This window comes from Callorhinchus milii, unplaced genomic scaffold, assembly GCF_018977255.1.
Source record: "Callorhinchus milii isolate IMCB2004 unplaced genomic scaffold, IMCB_Cmil_1.0 Scaffold9, whole genome shotgun sequence".
Classification (NCBI taxonomy): Eukaryota; Metazoa; Chordata; class Chondrichthyes; order Chimaeriformes; family Callorhinchidae; genus Callorhinchus; species Callorhinchus milii.
Window position 1 is genome coordinate 2,336,384 of NW_024704750.1, and position 19,012 is coordinate 2,355,395.

Here is a 19,012-nt window from a genome sequence, read left to right on the forward strand (position 1 = left end):
TTTCCTCCATGTTGTTGTTAATTAGAGTTTGAGTATTTTGAGGGGAAGACCGGTATGTGACAGGGGAAAACATGCCTTTTGCTTTATCAATAGGGATGTGAGGTCCATTGGAGATCACAGGAAAAAGGAGAAGAAAGTCAACAGTTGAATGGGAATGAAGAGCAGAGCCTTCAAAAGTAAGAGGTTCTAGATTTTTTTTGAAAAAAACTGCAGAGAACCAATTTCTAAATTAGGATCGAATTGAAGAAATATTCAAATCCAGGATGATGGTCTCAAACCTAAAACCATGAGAGATTTCAGGGTCCCGAGCGAGCCAACGGGATAATTTGGTTGAATATTGATGTCCACAATCTGTCGGTCACAAGATCAGTTCATTTGATCTCATCCTTCCAGAATACCCACCTTATGGGCCTCCCAGAACAGCTTCAAACGGTTTTCTAAATGAGTTCGGCATCCTGGCTTCCTACCAACTATTTCCAGTTGTGCCCTCTGGGCAAAGAAAAACTTCCAGGTGTCTGTCCTGAAATTGCCCTTTGCAACTTTAAACCGACGTCCTCTTGTTCCACTCTCTTGATGAATCCCAACATTGCACCTGTCTTGTTTATTGCAGCCTCCTATTCTCTTGACAGGAGGAACAACTCCCACGCCTAGATCTCCTTCGACTTCCACTTTGTCCATGGTCTACATGCGTTTCTTAGTCACAGTTAACGAGATGACTAACTTCTACCTCTTTTCGTTGCATGAAGTTAATGTGGCAAACCTTTTTGGTTTTGTGAAACAGCAGAATGCATTGGAGTTTATTTGCTGTGCAAACACCAGGGTTATGTTTCAAAGACCAAAGGTCACCTCCCCAGTAAATATGTACCGAATGTGTTTGCACTTGGAGTGGACCTGATCAGTATAACAAGACACATCACACCGAAGACTGTGCAGCAGGGAGGAGAGAATTGAAGTAAGAGCTTCTGCATTCACGTGGCGTCAGAAACTGTTGAACACATTGGCTTGTTTTAGCCTTTAGATCGGCAGTGTTAATAACCCTGTTGTAGCAAAGCAGCCAATGGAAAGATTGAGGATGTGTGGTTTGTGTGTCTTAAATGAAGGCTTCTTGAGTTTTATATAATCTGAAACCATTGTAAAACCAATGTCTTTGTTTTACAGGATAACAATGGAGAAACTGTTCCCTCTCGCTTTGCTGTTAGCCACTGTGCTCCTCAGTGCAATAGACAGTGTTAACGGGTTGCCTGGCTCAGCCAGACCCACACTTGATCCAATTCGTACCAGTTTACTGGATGAAATCCACCACAACTTCACAGTAAAGCACGGCTACCATCTCTCACAGTCAAATACAGATTTCGCCCGGCGCCTGTTCTCAAAGATTAACAGTCAAGGGACTTCAAAGAATCATTTCTTCTCCCCACTAAGCATCTCAGAAGCTCTGGCTATCGTGTCACTGGGCACAAGGTCCAACACTAAGGAGCAGCTCTGTAAGGCTCTGGGTTACACAAACACCAGCATCCCACAACCCTTAGTTCACGAAGCGTTCAAACTCCTTCTGGAGCTCTTGACAAATGAAAGAGATAGTTTGGTGTCGATGGGATGCTCTATGTATGTACAGGATGGATTCAGGCTGGAGAAGAAATTTGTTCACGACGCAAAGAGTTACTATCAAGCGGACACATTCAATGTCGATTTCAGAGCCACAGAAAATGCCAAACAACAGATCAATGCTTATGTGAGGAACAAGACACACGGCAAAATTGAAGAAATCTTTAAAACTATCAATCCGGACTCTGTGTTGGTAATTGTTAACTACATATTCTTCAAAGGTAAGATGATTTCCTGTAGGTTCTATCTCAGTACCTGTTCATGGAGGGAAAATCATAGAATGCTAAGGCATAGAAACAAGCATTTTAACCCAACAATCCTGGTCTGGTGTTTTTCTCCTCATGAGCTACCGAATCCAATCTCACTCTCCTGCTCGAATTCCCCAAACCGATTGATATTGGTTTTTTTAAAGCATTTATCTAAACTCACTTTTAAAAGCACTTACGGGCTCAGCTTAAACTGTGGCATGACAGAAATGTTCTCTGCTAGTTACTGTCAATTTCAGAAACAACAACTTGCATTTATATAGCGCCCTTCATGCAGGGTTAGCGTTCTAGAGCGCTTAACAGTGGGGGAGTCGGACAACGAGCCAGGGGGAGAGGTGATAGTAAGCGCGATCAAAACATTTCAGCGTAACAGTCTTACTTTGGGCAAGTTTGTATACCTTTAAGATTGTGAGATAACAGTTCAGCGACGAATGAGAATTTGATGTAAAATCATAGCAAATGACTTGTGCGCCAGTGTGATTTTAAGAACACACATCTCTTTCCACACACGCCACATTCTGATCCGCTGTACTCCACAGTATTATTTGTCCTTAAGTATCTTAACGCCCACAAATATACGGTAAATTCACTTTACAGTCTATTCTGTGAAGCGCTTTGAGACGTCGAGAAGACGTGAAAAGCGCTATATCAAATGCAAGGATTATTATTATTATTATTTGTGTGATTCCTCTTTTAAGTGCTGTTATGGGCTGGCTGACATTCAAAAAAGGTTTGCAGAAAGGCATTCAGCATTCAAACAGTGTACAATAACATTTCTTACTGCCGCCTTTACTTCCAGTGATGGGCTTCGATCTATGCTCCCTTCTCATTGACTCGTAAAAAATAACTCCCTTTTGACCAACCATTCATAATTACGAAAAGCTGCCCCATCAAACCACGGGAACAACTCATAGCACTTCACAGGATTTATGTCAGTAGTGAGGTGTTAAGAGATTCGTTCAAACAAGGAATCCCAATTAAAGTGTCGATATTATTTTTAACTGATCCTTAGGTAGTTGGTTGAAACCTTTCGATCCTCGAAATACTCGAACCGATGATTTCTATGTGGACGCCTCAACTACAGTCAAAGTTCAGATGATGAGCAGGATTGGTTCATATTACGCGAAGCAAGAAAGAGATCTGTTCAGCTTTGTGGTTCTGCTTCCCTACAAGGGAAATGCCTCAATGGTCTTGCTTTTGCCAGACGAAGGAAAAATGAATGCGTTGGAAGAGAATTTCAGCGTTTCGAAATTTCTATCAGTGGTACAGTCGCTAACCACAGGGTAAGTTCATTACCTCAGTGATATTGAGCTCAATATAAATCCGATCATATTCAAGATCATATCACCAGCTGAAACTTGTTACTTAGACTCAGGACCACCCATCCCACAGTCCCATCATCTCGTTCCCTCCTTTCCTCCTGCAAGGCCAGTCTCAAGACTCTCCTCTTGGACCGCGCCTTTGGTCACCTACCCACCGCTTTCCTTCCTGCCCACAACTCCTGATCCCGTAACCAACTCGGGTCGAAATCCCTGACTGTCCAGCATCTTGGGATGCCCTCCCGATGCAGGGTAGAGTCCCAGAGGGCTTGACAATGGCGGAGCATGACCCCGGGCCGGGGGAATGGGGGAGTAGGGTGATTGTAATCACGGTCGAAGAGGAAGGTCTTCAGGCGCGACCCGCAGATGAGGAAGGAGGGGGTAAGGTGGAGAGATTGACAATTCCCATTGCCTACTGCCCCAGTGTAGCTGTGAAGGTGTGAACTCTCATTGGATGGAGAGACAGTTACCAGGATCTGCTCCCAATTGGTGTAACTTTCTGTCATGTGTCTCTCCGTCTGTATTGCTATTTTGTTCAATTCCCTTAACTACCGTCTCAGTGAAAATGTCTTCAATTAAGAAAACTTTGTAAAGTAGTAACAGGAATGTACACACCATAGGAAGGGGAATACATGTGACGTTGAAGTGATTTCACTCTGATCATTTTTTTCTCACAGATATATTGAACTGCAAATCCCCAAGTTCTCACTGAAGGTATCTTATAAGCTTAAAGATACACTGATGAAACTGGGCATCACAGACCTGTTTGACAGTCAAGCAGACCTGTCTGGGATTAGTACATCCCAACCTCTGAAGGTTACACAGGTAAAACGTTTTCAAGTTTGCTATAAAGAATATTCAGTTACTTTTGATGCAGATTGTGGGGAGGTGAATTGTGGAAACAGTGGAAGAACCTTTGAGTGCTTAAGGTGCTAATATATTGCCGGTTCATTTCATAATTCATAATCCTCACCAGGAAACACATGCAAGATTTGGATTTACATTTTTGTTTAACAATCTACACCTGTTGGCTTGTCCCCCTCTATATTTATGTTTAGGAATCTACCAAACAGAGTAAACAGAGGAAAAAAAATTGGGATTATTTATAATAATAATAATCCTTGCATTGGACATTGCACATTGTGACGTCTCAAAGTGCTTCAAAGGATATATTGTTGGTGAGTCTGTAACGGGAGGGTATCAATTTATCATAGTTCGTAAATGAGCAAATTGGACAGTTAGGAGAAACTATTTCAAGCGTAGAATAGTTAGGATATGGAATGCCCTGCCAACAGAGGTGGTTGAGGCAAAATCCATATTGGCCTTCAAAGGGGAACGAGACAAATATCTTTAAAAAATTAGGCTATAAAGGGTATGGGAAAAGGACAGGTAAGCGGGACTGAAAGGATTGCTCTTGAGGGAACCAGCACAGACACGATGGGCCGAATAGTCTTCTGTGCCATAAATGTGTAAAGTTGTATGGTTTGTCTGTCTCTCTCTCTCTGTCTATTACAACAACTTGCATTTATATAGATGCTATTATGAAAGTTACTGTAAAATGAGTTGAGTTTTGAAAAGCCAAAAGGCCTTTTCTCTTCCTGGACTTCGAGTTACACCACCTTATGTAGGCTGTAGTCCACAGTGAAGCAGCTCTATTGGTTTCTGTCCAGTTCAGCTTCACACAAGTGAAGGTTACATGTTAATAAATATGTTAAATGGATGTACAAGTAATTAGTGTGTGAACTTTGGTTCTCTGCCTCTCTGCCCCCACTCTCTGGAACTCCATCCCACAGTCCCTCCGCCTCCCCCCCTCCATTGCCTCCTTCAAAACCGGTCTCAAGACCCTCCTCTTCGACCGTGCCCTCGGTCACCCTCCTACCCCTACCGCCCTTGGGACGTCCTCCTGACGTGATAAGCGCTGTACAACTGTAATTTGTTGTTGTTGTTTTGCTAGATCGTCCACGAGGCAGTTCTGGAAGTCGATGAAATAGGAACCGTAGCTGCGGCAGCCACTGGTGCTGAAATGATACCAACGGCAATCTTTCCACGGCATAAATTTAACAGACCTTTCATTCTAATCATTGTCGAGCACAAAACCAAGAGTGTCCTTTTTACTGGAAAAGTGATGAACCCCACTGAAAGCGTGTAACTCGACACTGATCCAAATCTTGTAACAATCTTTGCTCAAAAAAGAATTGCGGTGGTGGGCAAATGGAAATCAACAAGGCTGACTTGTAACCTTCTTCTGCTAATAATCTTCAGCACCCTATAGTAACCTATTGAACACCTCGAACAAGCTCTAAAGCCAAATGACATGCGCTTCCTTAAGAAAAAATAAGGAAGCCCATGTCACAGAATTTATGTCAATCGTGTCATTCTTCTGATAAAACCTCAGGAAAGTTTTTTGTTAATCTACTGAGCAAAATACAAAAGTTGTTGATGATGATGGTGCTTGTGTCTCCAGCACCTGAAACTTGATTCACCTCATTCATTACTCTGTACACTGCTCAGCTCCTGTATAAACACCTGGTGCGTTTATACACCTTCAAAGCACTCCATGGTCTTGCTCCCCCCTACCTCTGAGACCTCCTAGTTCCCTACCATCCTGTTCGCTCCCTCCGCTCAGCGGCTCCAGCCTGCTTCACGTCCCCCTACTTGCTTGCCCCACTATCAGTGGGCGGGCCTTCCGCCACTCTGCTCCCACCCTCCAAAACTCCATCCCGCAGTCCCTCCATCTCGCCCCCTCCCTCGCCACCTTCAAGACCCACCTCAAGACCCTCCTCTTCGACCGTGCTTTTGATCTCCCTGTTTCCCTTCCTGCCCTTCCCCTCCCCCACTCTGATCCTCAGCTCTGATCCGAAACCCTGTCTGTCCATCTCCTTGGGATGTCCTCCCGACGTGAAAGGCGCTATACACATGTAATTTTGTTGTTGTTATTGGTGGTGGTGGTGGTGCAGTGGTAGTTCTCTCGCTTCTGAGTCAGAGGGTTGTGTGTTCAAGTCCCAAGTTGGGACTTGGAATCACATTGTCTAAGTTGACATTCCAATGCAATGCTGCAAAGATGCCGTTCTTCAGATGAGATGTTAAACTGAGGTCCCGTTGCCTGTCCAGGTGGACGATAAAGATCCCACGGCACTATTCAACAAGCAAAAGGAGTTTCTCTTTCCGGGTGTCCTAGCTAACAATCCCCCAAATAAAATTGGTCACTCACTCCATGGCTGTTAGCGGGACCCTGCTGTGTGCAATTGGCTGCCGCATTTTGCTCATAAAGTGCAGTCAATCTACTTTACAGTATATCCTGTGAAGCGCTTTGAGACGGCTCGACAACATGATAAGGCGTTGTATCAAATACAAAGGTTATTATTTTTATTACTTGTGGCCTGAGCTGCATGTTTTGCTTAATGATCATTTTCCAGAGATGTTGTGCTGGTGATTTCTCTCTCCTCTCCATCTAGATGGCTTAGAAAGACTTGTTGATCATTGCCTGCTTGTAAGAAGAGGTCTTCTCCTTAACACCTAGACCCGATCACCTTCTCCACCCCAACATCACTTCAATAGCAGTGTTTCAGTGTGTACAAAACACAGTCACTACACTTTACAGTATACCCTGTGAAGCCCTTTGAGACGCCCTCCCGATGTGAAAGGTGTTATATCAAATGCAAGGATTTGTATATCATTAAAAGAATTAAGGTAAAAAAATGAAGGACCTTAAAAGACAAAATTCACACATCTTCTCACAGAAATAGTCACTTAACAGAGCCTTAGGATGGGGGCAGTTGGAGGAATGGTGCAGGCAAACACTGGGGCTAATTTACCCTTACTTATATCTATTGATACATATATAATGGAGGTGGTTTTTCTCAGTCACTTGGACTTGCCATCCAACCAATCCTACACATTCCCAAAGTAAGTTTCTCAAAACGCAGTGAAGAATCAATCTGAAAAATCGAGTCATTCCCATTTAAATGTCCGGCCCAATATTCCATACACACAATGAATGTTTGAGCAGATTAATGACCTCGTTGTTAGCACTGAAAAATGCTGAACTGTTTATCTGGATGGGTCAGTTTAACAACTCAATATTTTAGCTAGCGAAACTGTCATAGATTACTTCTGACTTCTTCAGACTCCGCTTGGAGTTGACTCCATTGTTTGAAACACAATTGCATGTTTCCCAAGTAAATTTGTTTTGTATGTGTTACACAGACCCCATTTGAAATCTGAGTCTCGCCACCCATTATAGATATTGGGCACGTGGCAAAAGTTAAGATCAGCTTTAAATCTCTCTCTTGCCTATTACTGTCCAAAATATTACATTGCATGGAATCAATAACATAAATTAATAATAATAATCCTTGCATTTCCTTGCATTTAGCACCTTACCACGTCATTGAGATGTCTCAAATGCTTCATAGAATATACTGTAAAGTGAATTGACTGTGTATTTTTGATTCAGTGAAAAGGAGACCTGGTGAAATCCAAATCCACTTTCATTCAGTCGTAGATTTTTGCACATCAGGAACATAAAGACCAGTTGCCACCAGTAAAATGAAGCTGTAACGTGCTGCCCTAATGTTTGGTTTTAGCCGTGTTTGGACGAGAATCAGAAGTCACATCCAATTGAAGGCCTCAGCCTTTGTGTCACAACCTGAGCAAAAGATCATCTTGTTAATAATTGTCAAGTGTACCTTAACTGCCTTAACCCCTTCACTGCCGCCTGGAGTCTGAAATCCACCATCTGCCACTGTTTAATTGCGCTACTAAGACGAAAGCTGACAACAACATCAACAACTTGCATTAATATAGCGGCATCCCAAAACACTTAGCCTCATTAGTCTTTCCGGTTTCCTTGACAAGTTTGAAGATGTTGACTTCTTTGCCTCTGGATTTTTAAGGTTAAATTTTCAGTTCAAACTCCCGTTGACAAGCCATTTTTTAGGTGAGCACTGGGTAGGTCCCAAACTTGACTTCCGATTAGGTGATACAAAGCTTTCCCGTTCATTTTGCTGTAAACATTTCGCATTTCAGCGCCTTGGGACGTCCTCCCGATGTGAAAGGCGCTCTATAAATGGAATCTTGTTGTTGTTGATCTCTTTCCAGGACGGCTCAATGTTGCATGTTCTCCTCACTCGGGATGATTTTCCATTATATAAGACTATCATTGTGTGATGAATCTGTTGACCTGCACTGTTCTCTCATATGCTTTCATAAGTGGTTGAAGAGTTCACCAAAGACTAAACAAAATGGACCTCTGGGACAAACGACAATATCACTGAAGGACTAACTTTGCAATATTCCTAAATACTTTCCAGTCCTTATTTTAATGAACGGTATTAAAATGCATTTTGAAATACTCCCTCTCAGTACTTCTGAGAATTGTTGATCCTCAAACCACGAGTGCTGTAATGAGCATTGAGCTACTTACTGCACCTATAGTGAGGGTGGACTGGATTGAATTATTCTTATGAATTTCATTGCACTCTCCATGAATTAGGGGCTCAGATATTCAAATTCATCCATCAGAATGGACAAGGTTTTTGTTGCAAAAGGCCCTTAGATAGAGATCAGTTACCCTCACCAAAACAGTTGACCAGTCACCTTGAAAGTAGAACATTGGTGTTGACAGACTGAGCCAATGAAAGAAATGTGTTTATTCTGATGGTCGTTGCTCCCTGTAGGATGCCCACACATTGCAAAAAACAAATACTTACTTTATTTGATAAGATTCCCCAACACCATAAACAGTCTAAACATTCACGTAAACGTTGAGTTAATTGATTGATTGCAAGTATCTTAACCAGTGTCGGGAAGGAAAATGTTTAACTCGTTCCGTGAGTTACAACACAATTGAATGGAAGACTCTTAAATTAATGTTTCTCTGAGTCAAAATAATCAATAATAACATGCCGAGTTTACAATATTTAATCTTTTGAGCACTTGTTTACAGCGCAGTGTGCAATTCTTCCTAACCGCTCAGGTAATTATTATATTTAATCGAGTTTAACACATCCATTTTCAGTGAGCGTGGACAGGCCTGGATGTGTTTTGCCGGTTTAATCGTAAATTTGGATGCCAGAAGATTAGACCTTCAATTGTGTGGGACAGGCTGAGCACTTGCCTCGACTCATATCATACAAGTAAGTTGGCAATACTCTTCCACCTTCCAATGGGCATCTCATAGCCAATTTGTAGTGATGTGCTGACTTGTACCGAGATATTTTTGACAGGGCTTTGTGAAAGGATCAGGAAGGCAGCGCTAGTAAGGAGGTAATGGTGTAGTCCCAGCCAATCTCAAATTGCCTCTGTGCCAATGCTGTTTCCTATATAGTCCATAACGTTGTTACTCAAATACTTTGGTTCAGAGGTTTCTGGGACCAGTCTCATTGTATAAAGGTACAGTTCCATTGTGGCTAATAGGCCAGATCTATGATAATAATGATAAGTCAACAAAGATCAGGGTCTATTTTGTTCTGAACAAAAACCTTAAACCAAGAAGAGTGGATGTTACATTTGGTTCTATTGTATTTTGTGCTTTGGCTGAATTATATCGGACACATTTATGGACAATTTTCATGTTTTGTTAAATTGTTCCTTGTAGAAAGTAGTTTGAAACATTTCTTTTAGTTAAGTCAACAGAGGAAAATGTCATCCAATTCACACGACCAAGATCACAAAGGAGACACTTAAATAAGATCCTCAACCCAGTTGATTTGATCTTTCCAGAATAGGCTTCCATTTATCTCCAAGTGCAATATACAGTATAATATATATATATCGGCGCACCGAGATGCTACCCCATGTGAAGTCACTAAATTAATGCATTATTATTGTTCATATATAAACATATGTGTGTGCCCTAAGATCATTTAGCTGAAAGTATTTTGCAAGCTTGTATTTTTGATTAAGCTTTAAAGACCAGATTACCACTGTTGAGCAATGTGTATTTAGAGTTAATAGTTAACAAGTAAAAGACCCTCTGGGTTGTGACTTATTGTATTCAGTCAACTTTCCTTCGGAACTAAATATCTACCAGAATCTTGTTCTAATGCATGAGGCATTAAAAAAATCTGCTGCTTTCCTCCATCAACAACAAATTACGTTTGTATAGCACCTTTCACGTCAGGAGGACGTGCCTAGCAAGAAGACTCTTGAGAGGTAAGATTTTAAACGAGAACAATTTTAACTTGTTGCATCTCTTTACCAGTGACTTGATTGTCAATTTGTAATGTGGTCAATAAACTTAGATAAACTGATAGACTGCCCTCATTTAGAATCGGTTCAATGTAGTAAGACAAAAGAATGTCTTGTGGTGGATTTAAGTGATCACTGGATCAATAATTTCTTAGTGCAGTCAAATTAGATATTGGTTTACTGCTATTCAAGGTGTTTATTGTGTAAAGGTTATTAATTTTGATAGGACCAGCACAAGCCCAAGCAGAGGAATCGTTGAGTTTTTACATCTTCTTTACCAGCAGTGTATACAAATGAAAATATTTACGAACTTGTCATGCATCATTTGCAATCGCACAGTGTAACAGGTTCTCACAGAAGAAATACTAAAGGACCATAGAGAACAGGAGTAGGCCGCTTTATGAGATCAAGAAATGGGTGTCCCTTTCCTCATGAAAATAATTACAAATAATTAATAATAATTAACAAAGAGGCAATATTCTGGAAACAGAAGCTTAGCGGCCATAAAGCTACAGCTTGAAATGGAAAATTGCCCCAACCTCAGTACACGGTTTTGTTACAAGCAACTGGATTTTTGCTCTTTGATATTTCATCTTACGATACTGGCTTTACAGCGGGCACTTTGTTATAGTAACAGACAGGGATCTAATATGTGGCCGTTGTTAATACGATTCTTTGATACGGAAGGTGGAAATATATCATACCAACTCGTGAGAACTCAGCTCAAAAGCAATTACTTTTGGAGCGCAGATCCGTTTACATTTTCTAGCATGGACTAGTCGGGCCAAATGGACTGTTTCTGTGCCATATGACTCTGTGTGTAACATGATACACATCCAGTTATTGGAAGAAGTTTCCACTCAGTTTCCTTATTAAGGAATTCACTTACGTATAACAGAATATTAGACCATATTTGTTTGCTAAAGACTGCATTCTGGATGTTTTGTTGACTTCTTTTGTTTCTGGAGAGAAACTAAGAAGTTGTTGTTTTAAAAAGTATATTTTTAAAATCTTCCTCAAGCACTACAGAGCGACTTGATTAATAATAGTTAACTATAATAATAATAATAATCCTTGCATTTGATATAGCGCTTTTCACGTCGGGAGGACGTCCCAAAGCGCTTCACAGAACACACTGTAAAGTGAATTTGTGGGCGAACGCGGCAGCCAATTGCGCACAGCAATGTCCCACAAACAGTCGCAGATTGAAAATGACCAATTTATTATTGTTTTTGGTTTTGGAGGGTTTATTATTAGGCTCTGTGTGGAGTAAGGAAACTTGCCCGAGGTTTCGCCCTCTGCCTGGAATTGAACCCAAGTCTCTCGCTTGCAAAGCGAGTGCTCTAACCACTGAGCTATAGGACTCCACAACCACTGAGCTACAGGACTCCACTAAGTTGAGAATTGCAAATTGGGAGCTATTTAAATGGCAGAACCTTTTCATGAGTGAATCGATCAAAGATTAATTCATAATAACTTTTGATGACTTCAAAGTGAAGCGGATACGGAATAAAAGTTTTCGTAAAAACTAATTCTGTTGATGGTACTTTGTCGATTAACATACAGCCATGTCTGTGATGCATTTTTAGCATTTCATTTAAGATTAGATTTCTGGTGCATTGCTTTGCAGAAACATTTCGGGACGAATGAAGCTGAAAATGAGACTTCTCTTCCTTTTGATATCTGGTGTGTTCATGATGAGTGCAGTAGCAGATCGACGCCGTTTTCAAAGGCCACCCGGTGAAAGAGCGAATCCTAAACCTAAACAATTCCCCCAACAACGAGATTCTTTTCATTTGCAAGACTTTGAATATCGTGAGGAAGCGAGCATGGTCCCGCCAACAGAGCAATCAATTATTGATACAGAAACCATCCATATGTTCACTGAGAAGAATACAGAATTTGGCTTTAATCTCTTCAGGAAAATAGCCAACCTGCATGAGGACAATGTATTCATTTCACCCATCACTGTCTCCTCAGTCTTCGCCATGTTGTCTCTTGGTGCTGAACAAGATACATATAATGAAATACTGAAGGGCATCAATCTGCAAGACCTGGGGAGGAACACACACCAAGACCTGTTGCACATTTTGTTTCAGTGGCTATGGAACAACATGACCCAAAACCATGAGGTGCCTCTCTCACAGGGCAGTGACCTGTTTGTACAGGATAACCTAGAATTGAAGCCAACTTTCCTCAACAGGAGCCGTCACTTTTACAATGTCAAAGTTACCCCAGTGAACTTCCAACAGACGTCTCTTACCAAAGATATTATCAACCAGCACATCTACAACAAAACCAATGGAAAAATTCATAGGTTTTTAGAGTCTGTTGATAGTGACAGCAAACTCATGCTTATTAATTACATCTTATTCAAAGGTAAGATTTCTCCCATTCAATATCTTAAAAATAAAATGTATTTTCACCCACAAAATATACAGTTGATTCACTTTACAGTGTATCCTGTGAAGCGCTTTAAGACATCTCGAAGACCTGATAAGGCGCTGTATCAAATGCAAGATTATTAATATTATAGTATCCTCATTGATCCTATTCTAAACCAGGTTAAACATAATATATATGTTTGAACTTGGGGGAGGAAGTGTGTGGTGTGATAATCACCTATCATGTCCCCCCCATCCTCCCATTACCATTGGTCAAGCTTCTCCGCAATAAAAAAACAAAGAGAACACTACACTCTTGCAAACATCTGCAGATCACAAGAATGTTTTGGATGAAGAAGGCTCTTCAGTTCATCGACTGCCCTCCCAGTCATTAAATATCCTCTGGGTGAAGAAATGATTGCTGGTGTCTCCTCCTGAAATTGTCCTTTGCAACTTTTGCAGCATTATTGGGATTGTCTAAAGCAGGGCCAAGAGATTGTGGGGAACAATCTTAGGAACAACGTTAGGAACTAAAGAGGTTAATAATCTTGCTCTGAGAAAAGCAGAGAAATATGCTGATTTCTTATTGGTTTTAGAAGCTTATATATTTTTCCAAAATTTTTTTTTTCTATTTGGAGAATAATTTAACATAAAAGTATTAGCGTTTTGCTTCTGCAAAGTTAAAACACTTATGGAATGGCAGACGTTTTCGGACAACTGAACAATTGTACTTCAAAATAATTAATCTTGATACTACAGTATTTGCCTTTCTGCCAGCTCTTGTATTGTTCCACCATTTCATTTCCAATAATGTGACTATCATAAAGAGATTAATAAGGTAATAACAATCGTAGGGTCAACATAACCCTTGAAGTCTTTAAATCTTTTTATGGAGCAAATCAGTTGACATAGTTACTGGCACGGACTAGTTCGGTCGAAAGGCTTGTTCCCGTGCCGTACCATTCTGTGTCAGTTATCTTCATTTGCACCACTATGTACTGTAAGTCAGCCGTAATCTTTGTAACTCCTTTCACTGGTGACACATGGATTAAATGAAATGCGCAGGTTATTAATGATGAACAAATTGTGTTTACTTGTTATTGAAAATAAACTTTCTTTGTTTCCTTCAGGCAGTTGGGTGGCTCCTTTTAATCCAAATTTTACTGAAGATGGAACATTTTATGTGAACACGTACATCAAGGTCAATGTTCCAATGATGTTCAAAGAAGATTATTTTTTGGTAACACATGACAAAACCCATTCCTGCACAATTTTGAAGCTTCCGTACAAAGGAAGTGTAAGCATGTTGATCTTGGTACCAAAGGATGCAGAGTATCTACTTCTGGAAGATGAGCTCAGAGCTGAACTGATCGAGAAGTGGATCGAAGACCTGCACCCCAGGTATATGAACATGTTATTAATGGAGATGAATGCACAAATCACATTTACGTATCACAATAAACATCTAATAATTTTTTTTCTTCAGGCAATTGGGTTAATCCAAGTTCACAACTTCAATAGTGTAGTGATAGACACGCGAATAGACAAGACGCTGGTGTTTTGAAAAAGCCACTTGATTGAAGAATATTGTGATTATTTTTCTCAAATTCACAGAAGTGGCCTCCTATTCCAGTGCGCTCCAGTAAAGAGTCAACAAGGTCACCACCAATGTAAATTAGTACAGTAACTGAAACCCATTGGAAGTCAGGTCTACTAACCAAATATAGTAAATCGATTCAATTAGAAGCGCTATATCAAATGCAAGGATAATCAAATGCAAGGATTATTTATTATTATTTTTTATTATTAATAAAATACCTGTGTACTTAGTATTAAGTTAGGTGTTAGTACAATGTGAACAATATTAAATTCTGATTTTTGTTTCCTTTTCCATTGGTTTGTAAACCCATGCACCTTTTATTGTCTTAGAAAAATGGAACTTTATTTTCCAAAATTTAAGCTGGACAAGTCATACAAAATAGCCAAGAAGTTCAGGCAGTTGGGAATCACAACACCATTCATGAACACTGCAAACTTCTCCGGAATTTCCTCAACCGAACAGCTGAAGATTTCTCAGGTAGGTTTACTCCAAATCCAAAATAAGCCCTGAAAAAGGTTTCTTTTTTTTTGTGCATTGGACCCAACTTCTTAAAGAAGGGGGACAGACCCCAATCATGCTCTGTTTTTGTTGATGTTCTAGGTGTTTCACAGGGCAGTGATTGAAGTAAACGAGAGAGGAACCGAAGCTGCTGCTGTTACTGCTGTTACAGCGACAGCTTATTCCCTACCGAAAATACTAAGAGTGGAACACCCATTCCTTTTCATAATTTACGAAGAAACGACCAAGACAGTGCTGTTTATTGGAAGAGTGAAAGATCCCACAAAGTTTTAATGATCTTCTAGCATTATGGCATCTCTGATGCTGCGAATATTAGTGATGCTGTTTAATGTCGTGCTCAGAACGGTTGTGAATTGTCAATATCTTAATACAAATTAAGTGTATTTCACATATTTCGATTCGGAATAGTATTTCACACCTATGCAAGTTTATTTTAACCTAAAATACAACTATTTGAGCCACGCGAATTGCAGGGTCAGGTCACCTCGGATTTCCTCATCTTTGCCAAGACAGCAAACCGCACTCATTCTTTATTTTATTTCACTATAAAATCAGCCAGAAAATAATTTTATAAAACTGTTCACTGGAATTTGTGTTACTGTGCTACCATGTTGTAGTTTTTTCTAAAAAAATTTTGTCACTTGTGATGGATTACATTGCACCACAAGAAACACCATATAGTGAATTATGGTTACATCACATTGCTTCAACATTAATTGATTTGAAATGTTTTATTCAATGCTAGTGTTTAAATTATCAAACCCCATCCAAGAAAGATGTTGTTTCCTTTTCAGCTCCCAGCGTTTGCTAGTTGTAGTGGGTGATTTTTAGTTTGTAAATTTTAGGCCCTGGATTGGGTTGTAAGTTAGTTTTTTTGGCAAAGGAGAGTGTGAATATCAGCTCTCAGCAGATAATTGTTGGAAGGAAATATGTAACAAAATAAATCTACAATTTCTTACATTCTTAAGCCACCCAGGCCATCAAATCTCGTTTGTATTGTAACAATATTCATGAATATATTAAACATGTGCCAACAACTTGTAAGATGTAGTTCTGTAGCAGACAACACAGAGACCAACATTACTGCTTAGTTTCCATTTAGAGTTTATAATTTATCTAAGAATATAGAACGTACAACTGTAACAGAACTTGGGTTTACATTACCTGTTTAAAGTGTTTCACAAAGCCAGGTTTTAAGACTGCATGGGTTAATCTGATTAAGGCCTTATTTACGCCAGTTATGTACATCAAAACCATAACATTGTTTATAGTTATTATTCCTCTTGCAAGACAGTACAGTAAGAATATGACAAAGGAAAGTCTGCAAAAAAAAATCAGTTTAAAAAAAATCACAGGACATGCCAAATAAAATAAAAATTAGAAATATCAATTTTCGGTTTTATCTTATAAAAAGAAAACACAATACATCTGTATATCTTACATGCCTATGATGCAACTTTGCTTTGCAGTTACACATGGTTATTTACAGCATATGGTCACTGATATGCAAGGAGAACACTTGCTCCTATTGAAAGAATCACTCACTCAGTCATGTGGGTGGGAGGGTTCAATTATAACGATTTAAAATCAAATCAAGGAATAATAATACCTAGATCTAACAAAGATTGTAAGAACGATACTACAATATATTTTATTTCAAATTTTTTTATATAATGAAGAGCTAAACCAACAGTGAAAATTTATCATAAAGCTCTGGTTGCCAGAAATGAGTTAAAATTGCCATCTAGTCGCAAGTTGAGAAAACATAACCCAAACATGACAGATTCAAGCGGGTACCGTGTATAGCAGTCACGAAATATACTTGCAACACAAGGCTAACAATTGATAATACTGATATCCAGTTTCTTTTTAAAAAAAACGTATCTGTATGCCATCAGTGTTTTGTCTCTGCAGTTCCCAAAAAGTATGAAAAGCTTCATTTAAAAAAAAAACTAATTCGAAGAGCGAGGCAAGTAGAAATAATTCAGAATTGTTAAAATAATTGTTATGCTCAGGTATGGTAGTATTAAGGGATTGTACAGCAAATTACAAATATAGGCCACTTAAGGCTTTGTTTTTAAATCATTGCAGGAGATAAAGAGAGATATAGGATATTTAATGCCATTGTTGTGCTGAATCTTTGGTTCCAGAAATGTACCCAGATTTTCATCATCTCAACACCAAAAGTGCACTGTATTAGGGCAGTTGATATTGGTGTAAGTGACGCTAACTCCAGAAAGTAGTTTGGGATCATTTCCTCTCCCCATCCAGAATGGCATGTTGGCTAAAACACATCCCACAAGGTTAAGAGGTATATTGGACAGGACGACATTTTGACAGCCTCTGCTTTGGATAATCAAAATGTAACCCTCTCGCTATAAGGCTCAAAAGCTCGGTGAATTAAGTGGATTACTTTTAAAAATCTGAAATGTAACCACTCCTAAAGGAAAAGGTCAAATTCTCCCGAATGTTTACAGGCAAATACAGCGGAACTGTGTCGCTGATGGGAGTATCGCTCAGTTTGCATTTAATGCGTCGAGTTAAGCGATATGAAACGTTACAGGAAGAATGGAATTCTATCAGTTGCAACACTGACTTTAAGATTGTTCTGTGTCACCTCACAGCTCTTTTATGGGTGAATGAGCGATACTTAGAATAATCTAAGACGTACAGTATAATAATCCCTCATCCACATCCCCCACCCCACCCCACACTCACTCTCTGATCTCCTTTAAATGCATGGATTAGAATGTGGTAGCCTCATCATGCTGAATTCTTTATGAACTATATTCTTGCTAGTTAGACGACACAGTTGCAAATGTTTTAAGATTTCTCTGTGCATTCCACGTGGGGGCACCTGGAGGTATTTTCGTTTGGAGCTCTGTAATGTCTTCTGTCATAAACACAGAGCACTGTGAAGCAGGCAAACGCGTGTGTATGCGTGTACATTTGAACACGTATACACGCACATATTCAAAACAACAGCTGAAAATCAAAATACGAGAATAAATAGTTATCTTTTGTGAAACCCAAAGTGCAGTCTTTTATTTTAAACGCTCAGTGCTTCCTCCTCAAAGCTGGTGGCTGAGACAAAGCTTTAGGTCTCTGTTTTGTCCCATCACCCAGATTTGTCCAAGATACTTGCTCAAACCTGAAGTCACACTCTTTTGTTTCATGACACCACTGTCCAACGATTTCCTTCCATTCTGTTAAGGATTCGATTTCCTGCTTTTCCTTCATTACAAAAAAACAGAACGTTTTAAACTTTTGCTCAAAGTTAAAGGCATTCCACTAGATATCGTCAACTACTATATTAACAAAGAGATATAAACTCTCACGTTCCAAAAATATTTCAGTCGTTCTGCTCCGTTCTCTGGATCTCCATCCAGGAGTCCCTCCATTCTGCTCGCTCTCTCCCCTCATTCAAGGCATCAAGGCAGGTCTCAAAGCTGTGCATCCGCACTTTCAGTCATATTCCCCCACCCCACCCCCAGCATCGCCCAATCCCAGCTCAGTTGCTCAATTCCGACACGAAAGGCGCTAAATTAATGTAAATTGTATTAAATGTTAAATTGTGTTGTCTTAAATTTTCATAAAATTCAAGAACCTTATTAGATATGCAAAAAGGTTTTGTAAACAAAATGGTTTACCTAGCAATCTGAGGAATAAGCTTGCATGCACAGACTTACAAGTTAAACTTCTTTGGAAGAGTATCTTTACTCCCATTCGCTTTTTGTTCAAGGGGGTTGGCTGAATAAAAACGAGAACTTGCTCCCGACATAGATGATGGCAGGCTGCAGGTCCCACTGCCACCTGAGGAATGACTTTGGGTTGTCCCATCTGAAATAAAAGACAACATCACCCTTGCAAAGCGCTTTTATTTTCCTGGCCCTCATTGTGCTATTTCTCTGGAGTGCTGCCAGAATAATGCCTGCCATGGACTGAACACTGACAATGTATGAATGGATACTTTAGCTATTTTGCTGGGGGTATTTCACGTGATTGTATTTGACTAAATTAGATTTACTGACTCATTGACAATCAGCGCCTGCACCTTAAGAGTTACTTAAAGTAATTTATTCCAATCCACTGAACTGGGGGAAGTGAAATTACAGTTCTATGTATGTA

General features: G+C 39.8%; 2 protein-coding genes across 2 annotated transcripts in view; one reads left to right on the forward strand and one right to left on the reverse strand.

Moving 5' to 3' along the window:
• The first annotated feature begins 868 nt into the window (after positions 1 to 868).
• Positions 869 to 15,921, forward strand: LOC103185420. Its single transcript, XM_042338103.1, has 9 exons — positions 869 to 952; positions 1,159 to 1,826; positions 2,884 to 3,154; positions 3,868 to 4,015; positions 5,145 to 5,335; positions 12,012 to 12,760; positions 13,896 to 14,166; positions 14,695 to 14,842; positions 14,966 to 15,921. The coding sequence occupies exons 2-9, from the start codon at positions 1,166 to 1,168 to the stop codon at positions 15,155 to 15,157; spliced, it is 2,631 nt and encodes an 876-aa protein (XP_042194037.1). The 5' UTR covers positions 869 to 952; positions 1,159 to 1,165; the 3' UTR covers positions 15,158 to 15,921.
• Positions 15,922 to 16,621: 700 nt separating this feature from the next.
• Positions 16,622 to 19,012, reverse strand: part of ppp4r4 (protein phosphatase 4, regulatory subunit 4) — a 52,427-nt gene continuing 50,036 nt past the window's right edge. Inside the window, 2 exon segments of the mRNA XM_007903877.2 lie at positions 16,622 to 18,118; positions 18,574 to 18,724. Of these exon segments, the coding sequence (XP_007902068.2) occupies positions 18,094 to 18,118; positions 18,574 to 18,724 (176 nt within the window). The 3' untranslated portion in view covers positions 16,622 to 18,093.